The 17303-nt window shown below is 39.8% G+C and overlaps 2 protein-coding genes across 8 annotated transcripts in view; one reads left to right on the top strand and one right to left on the bottom strand.

Annotated features, from left to right (window-relative positions):
- Nucleotides 1-10239, top strand: part of AIDA (axin interactor, dorsalization associated) — a 49098-nt gene extending 38859 nt beyond the window's left edge. The window contains exons 7-11 of one of the 2 annotated variants that reach the window (XM_069545413.1): nt 1883-1912; nt 3848-3970; nt 5955-6077; nt 8177-8294; nt 8406-10239. In XM_069545413.1, the coding sequence (XP_069401514.1) occupies nt 1883-1912; nt 3848-3970; nt 5955-6077; nt 8177-8294; nt 8406-8502 (491 nt within the window). In that variant the 3' untranslated portion in view covers nt 8503-10239. The remainder of the gene's footprint in view (nt 1-1882; nt 1913-3847; nt 3971-5954; nt 6078-8176; nt 8295-8405) is intronic. The other variant, XM_069545414.1, reaches the window with a different exon arrangement.
- Nucleotides 10240-11682: 1443 nt separating this feature from the next.
- The window catches only part of MIA3 (MIA SH3 domain ER export factor 3), a 56042-nt gene continuing 50421 nt past the window's right edge, over nt 11683-17303 (bottom strand). For 3 of the 6 annotated variants that reach the window (XM_069545391.1, XM_069545393.1, XM_069545395.1), the window contains 7 exons: nt 17112-17212; nt 16804-16941; nt 15962-16030; nt 15757-15836; nt 15547-15618; nt 13921-14071; nt 11683-12926 (listed from right to left, as the gene is read on the bottom strand). In XM_069545391.1, the coding sequence (XP_069401492.1) occupies nt 12613-12926; nt 13921-14071; nt 15547-15618; nt 15757-15836; nt 15962-16030; nt 16804-16941; nt 17112-17212 (925 nt within the window). In that variant the 3' untranslated portion in view covers nt 11683-12612. The remainder of the gene's footprint in view (nt 12927-13920; nt 14072-15546; nt 15619-15756; nt 15837-15961; nt 16031-16803; nt 16942-17111; nt 17213-17303) is intronic. The other 3 variants (XM_069545392.1, XM_069545394.1, XM_069545396.1) reach the window with 1 other exon arrangement.

The following is a 17303-nucleotide window of genomic DNA, read 5'->3' as shown; positions in this document are numbered from 1 at the left end:
AGTAATCAAGACACTCGTGGTAGTGATGCAAAGATAAACAGTCCAGTGAAAGAATGGGGGGCCCTGGAAACCGACCCACTTATTGTCAATGTATATCCATGGGTAAGATGACAGTCTGTTAAATAAGTAGTGCTGGGACAATTGAGTGTCGATGTGAAATCGAATGAGATTGGCCTCCTACCACATGCCATAGTAAAAAGTGAATTCTACCTGGATTATATAATTAAATGTGAATGGCAAACATAAGAATACCTTCATGACCTTGGAGGGGGAAAGATTTCTTGAATAGGACACAGAAAGCACTGACTATAAATGAATTTAGAGGCTGAGAGATTTGAGTACATTAGCATTTAGAATAAACAGAGAAAAGGCATCCTAAACATGCAGGACTGATATTGGTGTTAAAAGTCGAGACTAGCTGTTGTCTCTTTGGGAGAAAGAGTGATCTGGGTATGTGTTGGGGGCACAGATCAGGCTCCTAGGACGCTGGGAATATCTATCTTTCCTGAATATATTACCGTTCAATATAAAGGTTTTTTTTCTTAAAAAGGAAAGCCACTGGAAAATTATGTAAATTAAAATATCCAACAAAATGCTTGTGTCACAATATTAGAGACTCAGTAAGAGAAAGGTGAAGATTTCAGTAGTAAAGTGGGGAAACTAATTGAGCAGACACTTCAGAAAAAGGTAAATCCAAATGCTTATTTTTAAATGGAAAGGTGCTCAACCTCATTAATCATTGGAAAATATAATTAAAACTAGTTTGGGGACACATTGAGAAAGTAACATTGACATATGTGTAAATACTGTCTCATGTAAGGTAGATAGCTGGTAGGACTCTGCTGTATTACACAGCGAGCCAAGTCTGCGGCTCTGATGACCCAGGGGTGGGGCCATGGGAAGCTCAGAGAGGAGGGGATAAATATATAATTATGGCTGATTCATGTTGTTGTTCGGCAGAAACCAACACAACATTGTAAAGCGATTGTACTCCAGCTAAAAAATGTGAAAAAAAAAACCTAAATTGGTGTTTCTCCACACCTGAATTGGCTAAAAAGAAGAATCTGACAACTCCAAGCATTAGTGAGGATGTGGAACAATGGGAATTCTACTAGGAGCAGAAATTGGCATACCCATTTTGGAAAATAGTTTGTAATCACATAGCAGACATGGAGGTACTACACCACGTGACTCAGTAATTCCTCCCTTTGGAAATGTGTGCTTATGTGGAGCGGAACATGTGTCCAAGAATGTTTATAGCAGCAGCATTGTTAACAGTTTCCAAAAACTTGAAGCATCTCAAATGCATATCAACAGAAGAATGGATACAAAAACCGTGGTATGTTTATACAACCTATATACTATACAGTTATAAAACTGAACAAATTACAGTTACTGACAACAGTTTGATAAATCTAAAGTTCAAAAGCAGGCAAAACATAATTATACAGGGATGCTTTTTAGTAGTGATTTTAAAGGGTGGTGAGGAGGAATTCAAAAGAGCGTTCGATGGGGAGAGAAGGGAGCTCCTGAGGTCATGCTTATAGTTTCTGACCTCAGTGGTGGTTACATGGATGCTTGCTTTCCAGCTTTTCATTAAGCTGTGCACTCGTTTTATTTGTTTTTCTGAATATGTGTTAGATTCACAATTAAAAAATTTTTTAAAGAATGGTTAAGTGGGTGCAATAAAGACCTTTTATCTTTAGTGTAAGAAAGCCTGTGGGGGGGAAAAAAAAAGAAAGCCTGTGAATATTTAAAGTATGTTGAAATATGGCAAAATATTCCACATAAGAAAGTTAATGTTACTTATGAAATGGTATTAAATACTGGTGTGAATGTCCTATTTTTGTTTTTTGCTTTTATCTTTCTGCCTTTTCATTAGCCAAAATTTTCTTTAACCAAGTATCACCAGGTAAGACTCTTGGATTTCTATAGTAATTTTCATGTCATAAAATTCCCTCATTGTAAGTGTATAGTTCAGTGACTTGATAAATCTATAATAATATTGTGCATCTATCTGTTTGATCCAATTTGAGAACATTTTCGTTGCCCTCTAAAATTCCCTCAAGCATGTTTGCAGTCACTAAATGTAGTCTGAATGTGGTAAGTTGATTGATTCATGTACTTCAAATACTTAATCATTAACGGTAGGATAGGCCTTCCCAGGTGGTCCAGTGGTTAAGAGTCCGCCTGGCAGTGCAGAGGACACGTGTCAGATCCCTGGTCTGGGACGATCCCCCATGCCATGGAGCATCTAAGCCCATGCACCACAACTTCCACAGCCCACACACCCTGGAGCCTGTGCTCTGCAACAAGAGAAGCCACTGCAGTGAGAAGGCCACAACTAGAGAAAGCCAGCATGCAGCAAAGAAGACCCAGCACAGCCAAAAATAAATAAAGGAATGATGGTTTAATCTTTAAAAAAGTAAAAGCAGGACAACACATCGTTGGATAGAAATGTGAAGAATGTCAGCTAATGTCCTTTATAAATGTTCAGTTCAGTTCAGTTCAGTCGCTCAGTTGTGTCTGACTCTTCGCCACCCCATGAATTGCAGCACGCCAGGCCTCCCTGTCCATCACCAACTCCCAGAGTTCACTCAGACTTGCGTCCGTCGAGTCCGTTATGCCATCCAGCCGTCTCATCCTCTGTCGTCCCCTTCTCCTCCTGCCCCCAATCCCTCCCAGCATCAGAGTCTTTTCCAATGAGTCAACTCTTCGCATGAGGTGGCCAAAGTACTGGAGCTTCAGCTTTAGCGTCATTCCTCCCAAAGAAATCCCAGGGTTGATCTCCTTCAGAATGGACTGGTTGGATCTCCTTGCAGTCCAAGGGACTCTCAAGAGTCTTCTCCAACACCACAGTTCAAAAGCATCAATTCTTCAGTGCTCAGCCTTCTTCACAGTCCAACTCTCACATCCATACATGACCACAGGAAAAGCCATAGCCTTGACTAAACGGATCTTAGTCGGCAAAGTAATGTCTCTGCTTTTGAATATACTATCTAGGTTGTTAGGTTGTATAATTTTGGGTACTGTATACATATTAAAATCAACTTTTGTTTGCATTTGTTGCCTGTCAGTTATTTGAAATAAATGAACAAACTGTACAGGTGATTTCTTTCTTCATATTTTCTCTGGGGGGAATGCTCTTTTGTGATTTTGGGTGGTTTTCTAGTGTTAAAAACTTGAATCAATTTATAGAAAAGATTTCAAACATACAGTTGCTCTTGTGGTTTTATGTAACATTCTCAGCAGGACTGATTTCTGACAGAATAGATCATAAAGAATATGAAGGATGAAGAAAGCAGTGGGAAATGAGACTGTCAAGTTATTCAATTAAATGTATAAATATTAAGTTATAAGTTATTTCCTCCATTAATAGTAAATGACTTGTTGATTGATTCTGATATTTTTCAAGCTTTAGGAAAAGGTAACAAATGTTTAAAAAGCTTTTTCTGTCTTTGTTCTACCACTTCACATTGAAATACAGGATATATACATAGGAATAAATGTGAAGTGTAAATACTGTATGAATATATTACATACATTATTAATTACATGGTAATTTGTAATTCAGCTTCCTGGAGTGGAATTTTTAACAAACTTGAGTTAGTAATTTATGCCCTCATGTTAAATATGGAGTATGGAAGTATAGATATATTTTATGTATAATTAAGAATTTGTCTGAAAAGAATAACATCAAGTATTTGGGAGTTTTGGTAACCAGAATAATGCCTGCCTAGTTACTAAGCCAGTTAAGAGCAAAGCAATATTTTCTCTATGTTGTTAAAAATGTTTACCCTGGAATTATTGGTGGAACTCATTTTTATTGCCGTTTCTCTGTTGCCAGGTACTTTATTACCAAGGTTGCCATCAGAACCAGGAATGACGTTACTCACTATCAGGATTGAGAAAATTGGCCTGAAAGATGCTGGGCAGTGCATTGATCCCTATATCACAGTTAGTGTAAAAGGTCAGTAACTGCGTATACCTGTCTTCTCTCTGGTGAATTTTAAAGTGTTGCTTCTCATTTGGGACTTTTGGGGGGTTCATGAGGGGGTTTTGTCTGTGACAGTTCATTTAGGTTCATTTAATAGTGAGGCAAAATCCTGGGAAGATGTGGTCATCATTCCTTTTCCAAACGTTTCTCAGAGATTTACAGAAAATATTTTCCTATTCATAACTTATACTCACAGTTGCTTTTGGTTTTTTCTCGGTGTGTGTCTTTTTATTCGTCCAGATTCCATCAGGGGTGCTGACTACACAGACACACTGTCTTTTATAGTAGATACATCCTTCAGGAAACAGGTTAAAGAAAGGTCCCCCACTTTCCAAGGATGTGTGGTTTTCTTTGCAAAGCCCAGTGCTCTCTCTTTTCCTGTGCCTCTGCTTCAGGCCCTCTCATTCCTGTCCAACAGAGGTTTGTACACAGGAGAGCTCTGCAGAGGTGGATGAGAATCGGCCTTCAGTGAATCATGAGTGGAGATAGGGAAACAGGACATATACATAAACTCTACTCCCTGAATATATCCTGCAGGACATTAGACAAGTGATATACTTTTTAATTCTTAACTATGTCACTGTCATTATTAAGCATGATTACTCCTAGGATTTGTTTTTTTGTACTGTTCAAGGTGGCAAACTGTTTACTCCTTGAAAACTACTTTTTTGATTGGTGGGTTAAGAGGGAAACTGCAATGGTTGAATTCTTTTGTCATTGCTAAGCTTTTTATATAGCACTTTACTTGTAAGGCACTCAACAGTCTTTTAAAAATAATTATTGGGTGACTGGGAATGAAACTGTCATACTGTTATTCAGAAATAACTGCTCAGTTAATCCAATCTACAGTTAATAAACCTACAGTTTAAGATAAACAGATGTGGACTAAAATTAACTAGAGGGAATGCTTACCAATCATAGAAACATTGAGACCCATGGGTTCTTTAGTACCAAGTAAGCGAAAAAAGGATTTTGGCAACAAAGAAGAATTTTGACATGAAAACACCATGATCCTCAGCACTGATGCTGTGATGCTTTAGCCTCTGGTTCTGTGAGCTCTCAAATCTACCCGTCTACTGCAGAGTATTTCTACACTAGGTTATTTGATAGGCCATTCATAAAACTGCATCTCTCTCAGGAATGAACACTTGTAAAATTTTTTTTAAAAAGTAATGAAATGTAGATACTATATTACCTTTGCATATGGTTGAACTGAAACGTGTTTTATGTAAATATCTTCAGGAACTGAAGTAATCAAACATACTCTCTTGTTTGAAGGTCCCTAAGATGGGTCTGTTGAATAATACATAAACAGTTGAGTGATCATTAAATGAGTCTGTGTTGGATTTCATTAAACTGGCTCTAGAAATTACAGCCATCTACCCTACATCGTGTGCTGTCTGGTTATTGGAAATCAGCTTATGTTGTAGCACATAGCATCAGGATATAAGTAATAGACATAAGGAGTGTTCATTCCTGGCAAGGTTTCCTTGGCAGCTATCGTGTCCACTGTTCGGTCCTCTGTCATGAATACAGCAGGGTAATGCTGCTGATGTTCAGTTTACAGGCCTTTCCATGCCACGCACCTGGGCAAGGTTGGGAAGCCAGGGTAGGGGTACCATTGTGGTGTAGTACATCCCCAAATGTAAATCACAAAAATACACTGGCCTACTCCCCCAGAAGATATCTCTTAGCCAGAAGGATCCAATTCCATGATCTGTAAGGAGGCTTCCTTCCCCACCCATGGGGTCTCCCACCCTCTCTGCTTTGCACCCTCCACATGACCTCAGAAACCAGTCACCTTCAGGTACCTGCTCACCCCAGACACGGGTTTCTGTCAGCCTGAGAATCTCCTCTCAGCTCTCGCCTCTTCAGGAAACAGCCCATTGTGGTTCCTTTGCAGTTTTTAAGTCTGTGTGTTTGAGGGCTCTGAGCAGAAACTTTGTTTCCTCTCTAGATCTGAATGGTATAGATTTAACTCCTGTGCAAGATACTCCTGTGGCTTCAAGAAAAGAAGATACGTATGTTCATTTTAACGTGGACATTGAGCTCCAGAAGCATGTTGAAAAGTTAACCAAAGGTTTGTGATGCTAAAAGTAGAACTGTATTCAGAATTTGACTCTTCCTCTTCTCCGACTTTGAATCTGTTGTGTACAGTGCCGTCGTTTTAACTGAAACTAATGCTGGTGAGCATACTTCATGCTGACAAGCATTTCAGTTATTCTTCCTATAGGCTATTCTCGTTTTACATCTTGCTCTTACTTATAAATGCCATGAAGTGTAGAGCTGTGCATACCAGAAATGCAGGAAATATATTATCTAGAGATGACGCAGATGAATAATGAATTCTTTTAATGATGGTATCATATTTGGGCTTTAATGTTTCCAAATGTGACTTTACTTTTGCATTTATTCAGACCTCAGACACAATCACAGGGACAAGGAGATAGGTCCATAGCTGAAGAAGAAGTATGATCTGCTATCTTAGAAATCTGAGGATTTTTAATGATAAAATGCCTCTATTATTGCCGTGGAAGGGAGAAGAGAAGCTACTGTTTTGTGGACATGGCAGGGTCATGCACCTGGGGACAGAGGGTCACTGGTAACCTAACAGCTGTAATCCTTGTGTGTTGGTAGTAGACGCTAAATATGCCCTCCTTGGGAGTTCCCTGGTGATCCAGGTGTTAGGACTTGGCACTTTCTACTGCTGGGGCCTGGATTTCAGTCCCTTGTCAGGGAACTAAGATCCCATGAGCCACGTGGTACAGCAAATAAATAAGCAAGCCCATCTCCCCCTCGATCACATCCCTTTGCCTCCTAAGCGTTAGGTTTTTCTTTCCTTCCTTGACATGCAGAATGCTTCATTTGGACCCAGGCACCAGAACTGCACACACATTTCTGAACATTGTGAAACTTGTAGTCAGCTGGTAGTTTTGTCATCCATAAAAGTGTTAGATGTATGTTGGTTGTCTATAAAAGCAAAGCAAGACCCAGCACCACCCTGGTTAAGGCCTTGTTAGTAAGGAGTCGGTTAAGAATGAGAGCCCGGCATCCTTCTGTCTCTTTCCTTGTCTTCGTTAGAGATTAATTGTTTTTGGCTATGTGGATGAGGCAACTTATTATTCTGTTTTCAGCGTTTTTCTGTAGAAGAAGGCAATGGCACCCTACTCCAGTACTCTTGCCTGGAAAATCCCATGGATGGAGGAGCCTGGTAGGCTACCGTCCATGGGATCACAAAGAGTAGGACGCGACTGAGCGACTTCACTTTCATTTTCATGCATTGGAGAAGGAAATGGCAGCCCACTCCAGTGTTCTTGCCTGGAGAATCCCAGGGATGGGGGAGCCTGGTGGGCTGCCGTCTGTGGGGTCGCACAGAGTCGGACACGACTAAAGTGGCTTAGCAGCAGCAGCAGCAGCAGCAGCAGCGTTTCTCTGTAGGGAGGTGGAAAGAGCTTATCTGTAGGACTTTGGGGAGAGAAAAACTGTTTCATCACCACTTGCTCATTGTGTGTGTGTGTTTTTTAGGGAGAGGGGTGGGAATAGGTCTGCTTTCTAAGCACCTTGCAAAGTGCTGCGTTTACAGAAGGACTTGTTACTCCAGGAAAAACAAAGCAGGGCTTTGGACACTGAAAAGTGTATTAGGAAGTAGTTAACATTTAAAAACGGAACCAGCACATGATTTGTGTTGTTCAAACTTAAAAACACCCCAGATAGTGAATTTTTTGTTTTTAATTTGGGTGGGGAGAAACTGTTTGGATTTTTTTGATGAGCTCTTTTAATGTGCCTTTTCTACTTAATGAGTTTCTATGAGTAATGTTCATACTGAACAAGTATCTTCTGTGTTCTTTTTTGTAGTATTTAGTGTTTTCTATTCTTAATATTTTCTAATTCTATCTGTGGATAAACTTATTTACATTCTTGAGTCAGTCTGGCTCAAGTTTTGCTCTACTTTGTATAGTTGGATCGTACAGACACATGCCCTTCCTTTAGGTACAGAAGAGTTTGGGGGTGACACAGTCAGCCGTATCATCAGAGAGGCATCAGTTTGACAAAGGTTACTTTGCTGTGACCCTTTATTACAGTTGTTGCTTGTTCACTGGCCTCTGGTGAGCAGAGAAAATTTATTGAGACACTAGAATGGGCTGTCTGTGGCTAATGTGTTTTGCTTTAATTCCTTAGGTGCAGCTATTTTTTTTGAATTCAAACACTACAAGCCTAAAAAAAGGTTTACCAGCACCAAGTGTTTTGCTTTCATGGAGATGGATGAAATTAAACCTGGGCCAATTGTAATAGAACTGTAAGTGATGCACATACAGAATGAGTACTAATGAATGGTGGCTAGTATCTCGTCTTAGTATGTGACCCTGGAATCAATCGCTTATCAACGGTTTTTCTGTTGTGGTTACAGATACAAGAAACCCACTGACTTTAAAAGAAAGAAATTGCAGTTATTGACCAAGAAACCACTTTATCTTCATCTGCATCAAACTTTGCACAAGGAATGATCCTGACATGAGTATCCTGGAACTTCTGTGAATCTCACCACTCCATAGAATCCATCACTGCTCTGTGTAGCATACATACCCATCAACAGGCAGGAAGCAACCTGGACCCAGGCCGGCAGGCCAGAGTGAGTCCATTACAAGCTGTAGCACAGAATTCAAAGTCCAGCATCACTGACATAACAGACTCTCTGGATACAGGCTTATTGTAGATCTTGAAACGTTTTCACTTTCCTATTAATTGTGCAATTAATAGTCTCTTTTCTAACTTACCACTACTCCTGCCCAACTTCCTGGAACAACACTGTGGTGGGTGGGATGTGCTCATCTTCTAACGTAAAACAGCAATAAGAACGTGCTAGAGTTTACACACCTGTCCACTTCTGCTCCAGTATGCTCTTTAGCTTTCCAAGTTAATGTCAGACTTCAGGTTGATGTCGGGAGAAGAGCATGAGGCTGCTAGAGGAAATGGGGCCAGTTATGCTGCCCAAGGTCAGTCTGGAAGCTTATAGGCTGCTCCTCAAGAGACAGCCTCCATTCACCCTGATCTTATGGTTTTCCTGCCCAGAAATCGTGTGCCTTGGCCAGTCTCCCACATGGGAGTGTTCGCAGGTTGTAGCTGGAATTTTTCCAGATGACCAGATTATTCTTCTGAAAGTGAGCATATTTTTAGTCACGTTGATTAGCTTTTTTCCTACATCACATTGTTATTCTTTCTGATAGTGATTCTAGGGTTAATGAAACCATCTCAGAATAATTACAAATTCTTGGTGGGTTTATGTCTTCTAAATCGTGTAATCTAAAAATAATTTGAGTCAGATGATAATGATATACTGCAGGAATAACTGCTGTTTTTCTGACAACTGATTGTGAAACCTTAAAACCTGCATACCTCTTCTATAGTGATGAGTATGCAAATCTGGAGATATTCTATTTTTTTTTTATATAGGTAGATAGGATTGCCATTTATTTCCTATTTAGATATATTGACATTCATCCATATGGAAATATGCAGGTCATTAGCTTATTATAATTTGACTATTTACATTCTTTTGACTTAATAATGGGGCCTAAGTAAAACTTTCATAGTACATACACGGTGGATATTTGATACACAGAACATGAAGATTTGGGGTGGGTGTTCTGTGGGTTAGATGTGGAGCCCACATATTTAATATTCACTATTTTAAATGACCAACACTAGAATGAGCAAAATGCAGTGCCAGTACTTGGCCTATTTTTTAACTAGTGTAACAAGCCTAGTCATACCATCCAGTATGTTTGCTTTTTAAAATAAGTAACCGTAATTCAGTTCCAGCTGTTACACTTCAGGAGACCTCGTCTCCACTTTCAGTCATCTGTTGAGTCAGTTCTCTTTACTATGATAGATGGAAGAATTCTCAACAAAATTGTCTTGCTTCTCATCTTCATTAGATTAATTCCAAAATCATCCCACCCACAATTATCTTGAGGGGATGACGAATTTGCCTTAATAAATTACTTTGTTGTTCATGCAGCTCTTATATAGACTGTGAGTTGTCAGTCCACCCCCACCCCTACCCAGCGTGTAAGCTCCTCAAGGGGCAAGAACCACATTTTCTCTGTGTCGTGTACATTTTCTGAGGTGCTTGGCAGCACTCTGTACCCTGTGGAGTACTCAGTACCTTTTGTTTGATGTTGCTGACAAGACCTAAAAATAATCCCTTAAAAAAATCTACCATTAAAGTGTAGCAAAACTGACACATTGTTCTCTTTTCTCGTAGACCATAAGACATGGATATCAAGGTGATCACAATAGTATGGTTTAGATGAACTACAAGTGCCTCTTACCAGTATTAACAAAAAGCTTAAATGGAACAGAGTGATTAGCTTAGCTTTGTAATTCAGATCTGAATAACAAAATGAATTGACACAGTAGACACAGAATATCCACATCCCACAAATTCTTTTCAATGAAAAATATCAGCTTAGTGAACAATAACCAGTACTAGAGCAGACTTTCGGGCTGAAATATTGCTGCTCCATAAAAGATGATTTTAGCAACTAAGTCAAGAAAACAGTTAGCTGCAGGTGAGTTCTGAATTAGATTGGCCAAGCCTGGTGTCGCTGAGGAATGATGCCCCCCACAGCCTCTCAATTTGGCAGCTTGCCTGACCGTGCTGAAGAAGTGGTACAAACAGAGGGTTCTGGGAGGCAGCAGCATTGGCAGGTTTGGGGCCACTCAAGCCACACTTAGAGTTTCTCTCCAATTTACGGATTTTTCATATTAAAATGAACACCAGAAAAGGCTTTAGAGGTAAAGAAAAAAAAAGACTCCAGATTTGATTTTTAAAATAGATTTAATGTACCTTTGCTACTTTATTATCTTCCTAACTGGTATAATCTATATTAAAATATTAAATTCTGAGGTTATTATTCACCATTATTTCATGTCCTGAAGAGATCAATATACTCAAAAGCTGTATTTGTGACTTAATCTATTTTACGTGATTAAAAATAACTGGAGTTTTCCTCCTAAAATTTCTATTTTTGATATTAAATAGGATGTAGAGATGGAATTTCCTTTTCCTGAAAAACTTCTTATATATTCATTATGAATTTTGGAAGACGTCTTCCTTCAAAGGCCTTTTACTTTAGTATTAAGAAAACGTTTTTGTTTCACAGTGAAGAATTTACTTTTAAGGTATTCTTAGTGGATTACTCTTAATGGTGACAAGTCATGGTCTAGATATCATTAGGTTCATCACATTATAGAACTCGAGAGAATGGGAGAGTATGATCTAGCTGTGAACAAGAATGTAAACCTTTTGTAATTCTGATTTAATGAAATCTTATTCTTAAAATGTGCTTAGTTACTAGAGTTTGAAGTGTCACGATGTTAGGACTTAGAAATATTGTTTAAAAGACACTGTATAGTAATGAGTATAGTAATTATGGTGCATTCCTCGATTCTCAGATTTATTTGCCTTTAAATATAAGTGCCAGGATTCAAATATTAACTTTGTAGCAGTATCAGTCAATGAAAAGAACTGGGTTCAGCCCATGGTTGCTGACCTAGGGCCTGTTACAAGGCTTAAGACCCTAAATCATTCTTTCTCATAGTATTTCACATGCTCTGGTCTTTTCTTGTCATATTCCTTGAAAGCCAGTGGCAAGAGATAGGAGAAATAATAGACTCAGATCTTTTAAAAGAAATCTTACTTTATGGTCACAACGCATCATTTTCATTTTTCTGTTACGCACCCTTAACACGACAGTAAAAGCAACAGAACATCAGGTTAAGCAACTCATTACATGTAAACTCATACTCAGAAAACCACTCTTTAAGTCAAAACCAATCAGAGTCACGAGAAAAGGCGCCTGCTGTCCAGATAGGCCTGGTGGCGTCTCTGAAGTGGGAGGCAGGCCTCAGCTGTGACGCTTCCTGGTGACTGCGGCTGAACGCCTGAGCAGCAGGCCAGGGGAGGATGCTGCCAAGTCACCAGCTTCAGTTTTGGGAGCCTGAGTTTACGTGCTTCCAAAGTGGTATAAATCTCAGGAGAAAACAATCCAATGAATCCACAGACACGTGGGAAATATTAATAACCAAATTTTTATGAACTATTACTACAAAGAACTTAAGCAAGAGGGGAGATAAAATTTTAGGGATCTTTAAGTAAACATTTTTAGCGTAACAGCCTTTGCGACCAGGTATTTTTTTAAAAATCAAGCTTATAAATACCATTGCTCTATATTCAACTGGTGTACACTAAAAACAGGATAATAAATGGAAATACATGTTCTTATAGCATTTCCACAGGAAATGTTCATACTTTTTCACAACATTCTAAATCATTTAGCAGTAACATACGCTACATGAACTAAAACACAGGTATTTTTTTATTGCACATTTCAAAGTTGTAAGGAGGCTCCAGTTTACAAGGTGTTTTTTTATTTTAGGGGGAAAATGATATTTTTTTAATTGTTTGGCTCAAAAACGCACACTGCCAGGGCAGCTTAGATTTAAAAATAAACCTTTTAAAATCAGCTTTTGGATTTTGAAGCCAATGAAAACCTTAACTGTAACGAATAGTGCACGGTCCACTCTCTCTCAGACTGAATGTCCAAGGTCAGTTATGGGCTCTGTTTTAAAGCCGGTGAGCAGTCCTGGCTAGTGCCCTGAGAGGCAGGCGGGGGCTCATCTCTGGAGCTGGAGGGTGGTAAGTCTCTTGCAGCAGAGGAAGGTGGATAATCCTGGGGCCCATGACTGGGGGGTGGTAATCGGGTACCAGGAAAAAAGTACTCTCTTGGGCCAAGAGAGCCTAAAGGTCTAAAAGGTGCATGTCCTGGTGGTAAAAATTCTCGAGGGTCGAGAGGCAGGTCCCGTTTTCCCGGTGGAACACCTGGTGCATATTCTCTTAAGCCTAGCGGTGGACGCAAACCAGGACCTGAAAAAATTAAAATTACGTCATGTAACTACATATGAACACACCTAAATTTAGACAGTTCCCGGTATGTTATTCAGTTTCTCATACCCCTGGAAGTCAGGTGGTGGCTCCCAACTTTATAGATGAGGCAAACAGATTCAGCAAGTTTTAAGTTACATGCCTATGGCCAGCCAGTCAGAAAGTAACAGAGGCTGGATTTCAACATCGCTCTACCTAGCTTGTGGTTTTTTTCAACTATACAATTCTCCTCTGTATCTCATAAGAGAGCTTGATTTGTACTCAGAAATACTATGCATCACACCAAGATGATAGATTATGAAATAAGGGTTTCACTGTAAGTAAATTTTGATAAGGGAAATCCCATAGTTAGTGTATCAATTAAAAATGCACACAGGAGCTCAGCATGGACCTACACATGCCATCAAAATCAAGGTGTGTGCCTGGCTGGGAAAGGCCTGCCAACTCCACCTAATTGAATTCAGCAGCTTTCGACCTATTAGCTGTTACATTCTACCTTCAACATGTCCTTCCTATTTATTCCCAAGGTGGGTGGTGATGGTTTCATCTTTCCTTTTATACTCTGTGACCCATTGCTTATGCTTCTATTATGGTGATTATGAGTTTTATGCTGTAAAATGTACGTCCTACAGGATCCCTTAAGCTCGTGGAGTTAGGACAGTTAATTCTATCCACTACAGAGCCTAGTATAAAGCCAGAGATGTCCAAGCAACACAGGCAGGAGGAGTATTTCTGACTTTCCGTGAACAGTCCCTTTTCCCTGTCTGCAGGAGATCCCCCCTGTGCATCTCAGTGCAGGGAGATCATGCGGTGCCCCTCGCGTCCTAGCAAACTGGTGGAAAGGTTCAGATGGGTCAGCCAGCTCTACCCTTTCACTGCACAGCCCTAAGACAACAACTGTTAATATTTTACTAAGGATTAGAATGAAAAGATGAATACACTTTACAAGTCCATTACTACCATTCAGTCATCATACCAAAGGGTGGAAGAAGTGGCCGAGGTCCGAAAGGCCCACAGAGTTGAGGAGGTGGTCCATATCGGATGGGTGGCAGTAGAGGGCCTCCCACGGGGGAGCTCATGAGGGGTGTCCCTGGAAAGGGAGGGGGCCCTTTTGCAGCCATACTAACCTGCAAAGCAGAAGTAATGAAAGTTGTGAAATACCTGGATATAACAGATAAAAGCACCGACACCATAAGAGCTAAAACCCACTGAAGCAGATGTTAGCCAACTAGTGCAACAGAACTCCACCCCTCCTGTCCCTCCCCGAGAACTTCAGCGGGTTAAGAGAATGTCAGAGGAAGGAACACTTTCACCGTAATCATATTATTGCTTGTATGTGCAAACAGAAAGCAAGAGGACTGTCAAAGGATATTAACAGAGGCAATTCCCAACTGAAAAAACCACCATACCACACACACTGTAACCTGTGTCTAGGGCAGCCCCTTCCTCCCATCACCACAAGAGCTCCTTTTTCCATATTAAGAATGGAAAGAACAATAAGGAATGAAAAGATCCATTTTCACATACACGTAATAAAAGCTACTATTCAGAGTACCTTACATTTCCTTTCATATGTTTTCTCATCTTGTTTTAAACATGAGGGAAAAGAAGCACAGATAATTTGCTGAAGGTCACACAGCACATAAAGAAGCTGAGTTAGAATTCACTACAGGGGGTCTGATTCCAAGCCTGCACTCGTCCTCTGCCTCCCTTCTGTCAAAGGAGGCTCCACTCTCTTTGAAGTCTGCCACTCCAAAGGGGTCTTGGGTCTTCTCCAGGTTGCCCTGGGATAAAAAGAGCTCTCAAGCGATGTGTCCTCCTGGAGTCCTGCCCTAGAGGTCGAAGGAGTTCCACACAGAGCCAGTGCTATATATATGTGAGTTCAGCAGGCACAGCTCTAACAGCCACCCTCATTCCCCAGCAACATCATCCTTTGTACTACAAAGTACTAACCTGTACTTCCCTATGGGAAACTGGGTTGGAAATTCTCAATAATGAAAATATGTATCCTGATTTCAACACAGTAAAGCACTCTGAGGTATAATCATAGGACGCTCTAGCTATCTTAGCTATGCAAGTTTCAAGAGAAGACCCTTATGTGAACATAATTTAAGGCTGCTGCTGGGAAATGGCATAATTAAAGATTTCCGCTATTCATATTTCACTTACAGCAATCAACCTCTGTTACCAGTCTAATTTCAGATTAGTCACAATAGGGCACAGGGCTTGCCTAGTATACCACTGGAGATATTCTTAAATAGCATACTTCCAAATATGATGAGTTTATGTAATATATGATAAACTAATTTGCCTTAGAGCTCTCATCATTGAAGCACACACCATATAGCGTTGGAGTGATGACTTTTTCACATTTTTTTAAGGTTATTTACAATAGATGCTCTAAAGAGATTAATCACTTAACCAAAACAGGAAAAAGGAGTAAAAACCAACCAACTAGACTTCAGCGACCCAGAAACACTTCCAGGTCATAAGGTCAGTATGCAATTTTAAGCAAAGCAGATTAGTGTCATGCTCCTTAGAACTTTTCTAGAAATACACCAAGTAGAAAATGCAGTGTTGCTCTCAACCTCTAAGTACTTACTGATACTGGATGCTCAGCCAAAGAAGGAATGCTGGGAACTGAAGGGCCTTCAGGCTCTTGGGGAACAGTTTGCTTTTTCAAAAAATAAATGAGATGGTACAGATAGAACACATAAAAGGAAGATGGATAAAGCAAAGAGAGGATGTTGTAAAAAAAGTTAAATGTGTCCGGAAATACCTAATAACAATTCAAAATGACCGCAGATTTTACCTTGCCCTCATCCATCACCTTAGAGGGTGAAGAGCTTCTGGAGCTGCTGTTCACCGTGGGAACAGCACCGGATTCTGGATCTGTGGGAAGCCAGAGAGCAGACTTAGGCTTGTTCAGACATGTATACACGTTCTGAAGGACTACAAAGGCCTCTGCCCACTTCCTCCACAATCTGAGACTCTGTGAACACACTCAAGTCCCTTACCAGAGGCAGAGGGTTTCCCAGATGCCTCAGAGGCCCATCGAGATCGAGGGAGAGGCCCATCCACTGATCCTTGAGAGAGAGGTAACAGAGCCCTTGCATGAATTTTTCAGAATAAACCAATTGTGGTCAGGTCAGGGTTCAATTCTACCTAAAGCAAAATTTAAAACGGTCTCCCAATACGTATGAGGAGAAATCACTTACAGTTTATGCACAAACCTACAGAATTAAAACAAGAACTATGTTGGACTGAAAGACCTGCACATTAACAGCACCAGCACCAGTCAGGTACTGCAAGCTACCCGCAACTGTTTATAGACTTTTCAGTCTATATGTAATCTGACTTCTATATCTTAACAAGTATAAACACATTTATGATTAGAACTAGACTTAAATAGCATTTCATATTAAAGTAATGAGAAGTAGATGTACACTGCATTAACTACAAAGTTTTAAGGCTACTTTTATAATACTCAAGAGAGGAACTCAACAGAAATTTAAAGATAAGTGTTTATACTTCACAACAAAAATCTGAAAAGAAACAATAATCAATGATACTATATATAAATAATACTATATACAACAATACTACTATATATAAATGTTTATATTTGTTTACATATATGTTCACATATAAGAAGTACAATAGTATCATAACAGTAAATGCATGCTTTTTGTTCTAAAGCAGATCTAAAGTAGACTATTTACTCACCAAGACAAATTAATCCTTCTCTATATTGGACAGACCCAAATTCTCACCTGCTGCTTACATTAGCAACAGAATTCTCAAAGAAGGAAAGAACTCTTGGAACAGTTTACCACAAGGTAACATGGCAATGGCTCACCAAATTCACTTCGAGGCATCTCTCTCCGATTAAGCGTAGCAGACAGAGGTCTTGCGGGTGGGTCTGCTGTCAGCGGTGGGGAACATTCTCCACCACTCACAGGAGATGGGCCAAAAGAGCCATTCTGGCTCAAGGGACCTGCAGACAATGAGCAAGAGTTGGCACTTTAACCTTTTTTTCTTTAGTAAGTTCTTGGGATTATTTCTAGGGCATCATAAATATTACACACATATTACAGAAATAAAAAGTAACTTAAAACACATTTTTCACCAAAATATAGACTGCTGCCATTTAAGAGTACTCCCTACCTCTCCGTGGAGGGTTTTGTGTGTTGGGTCTTCCTGGCATTGGTTTTACAATCACAGGTTCTTCTTGCATCATTGCCATCTTTTGGGTTAGTTCCAATAGTCTTGAATATAAAGAAAGAATAGACTTAAATATGAAATAGAAAATTCCTTACTGGATATCATGGCACAGCCTTTAAAAACTCTTAAAACACA

This window comes from Ovis canadensis, chromosome 12 (genome assembly GCF_042477335.2).
Source record: "Ovis canadensis isolate MfBH-ARS-UI-01 breed Bighorn chromosome 12, ARS-UI_OviCan_v2, whole genome shotgun sequence".
Taxonomy (NCBI): Eukaryota; Metazoa; Chordata; class Mammalia; order Artiodactyla; family Bovidae; genus Ovis; species Ovis canadensis.
Note: the sequence above shows the minus strand (reverse complement) of the source record. Positions and strands in the feature narration are given on the sequence as shown.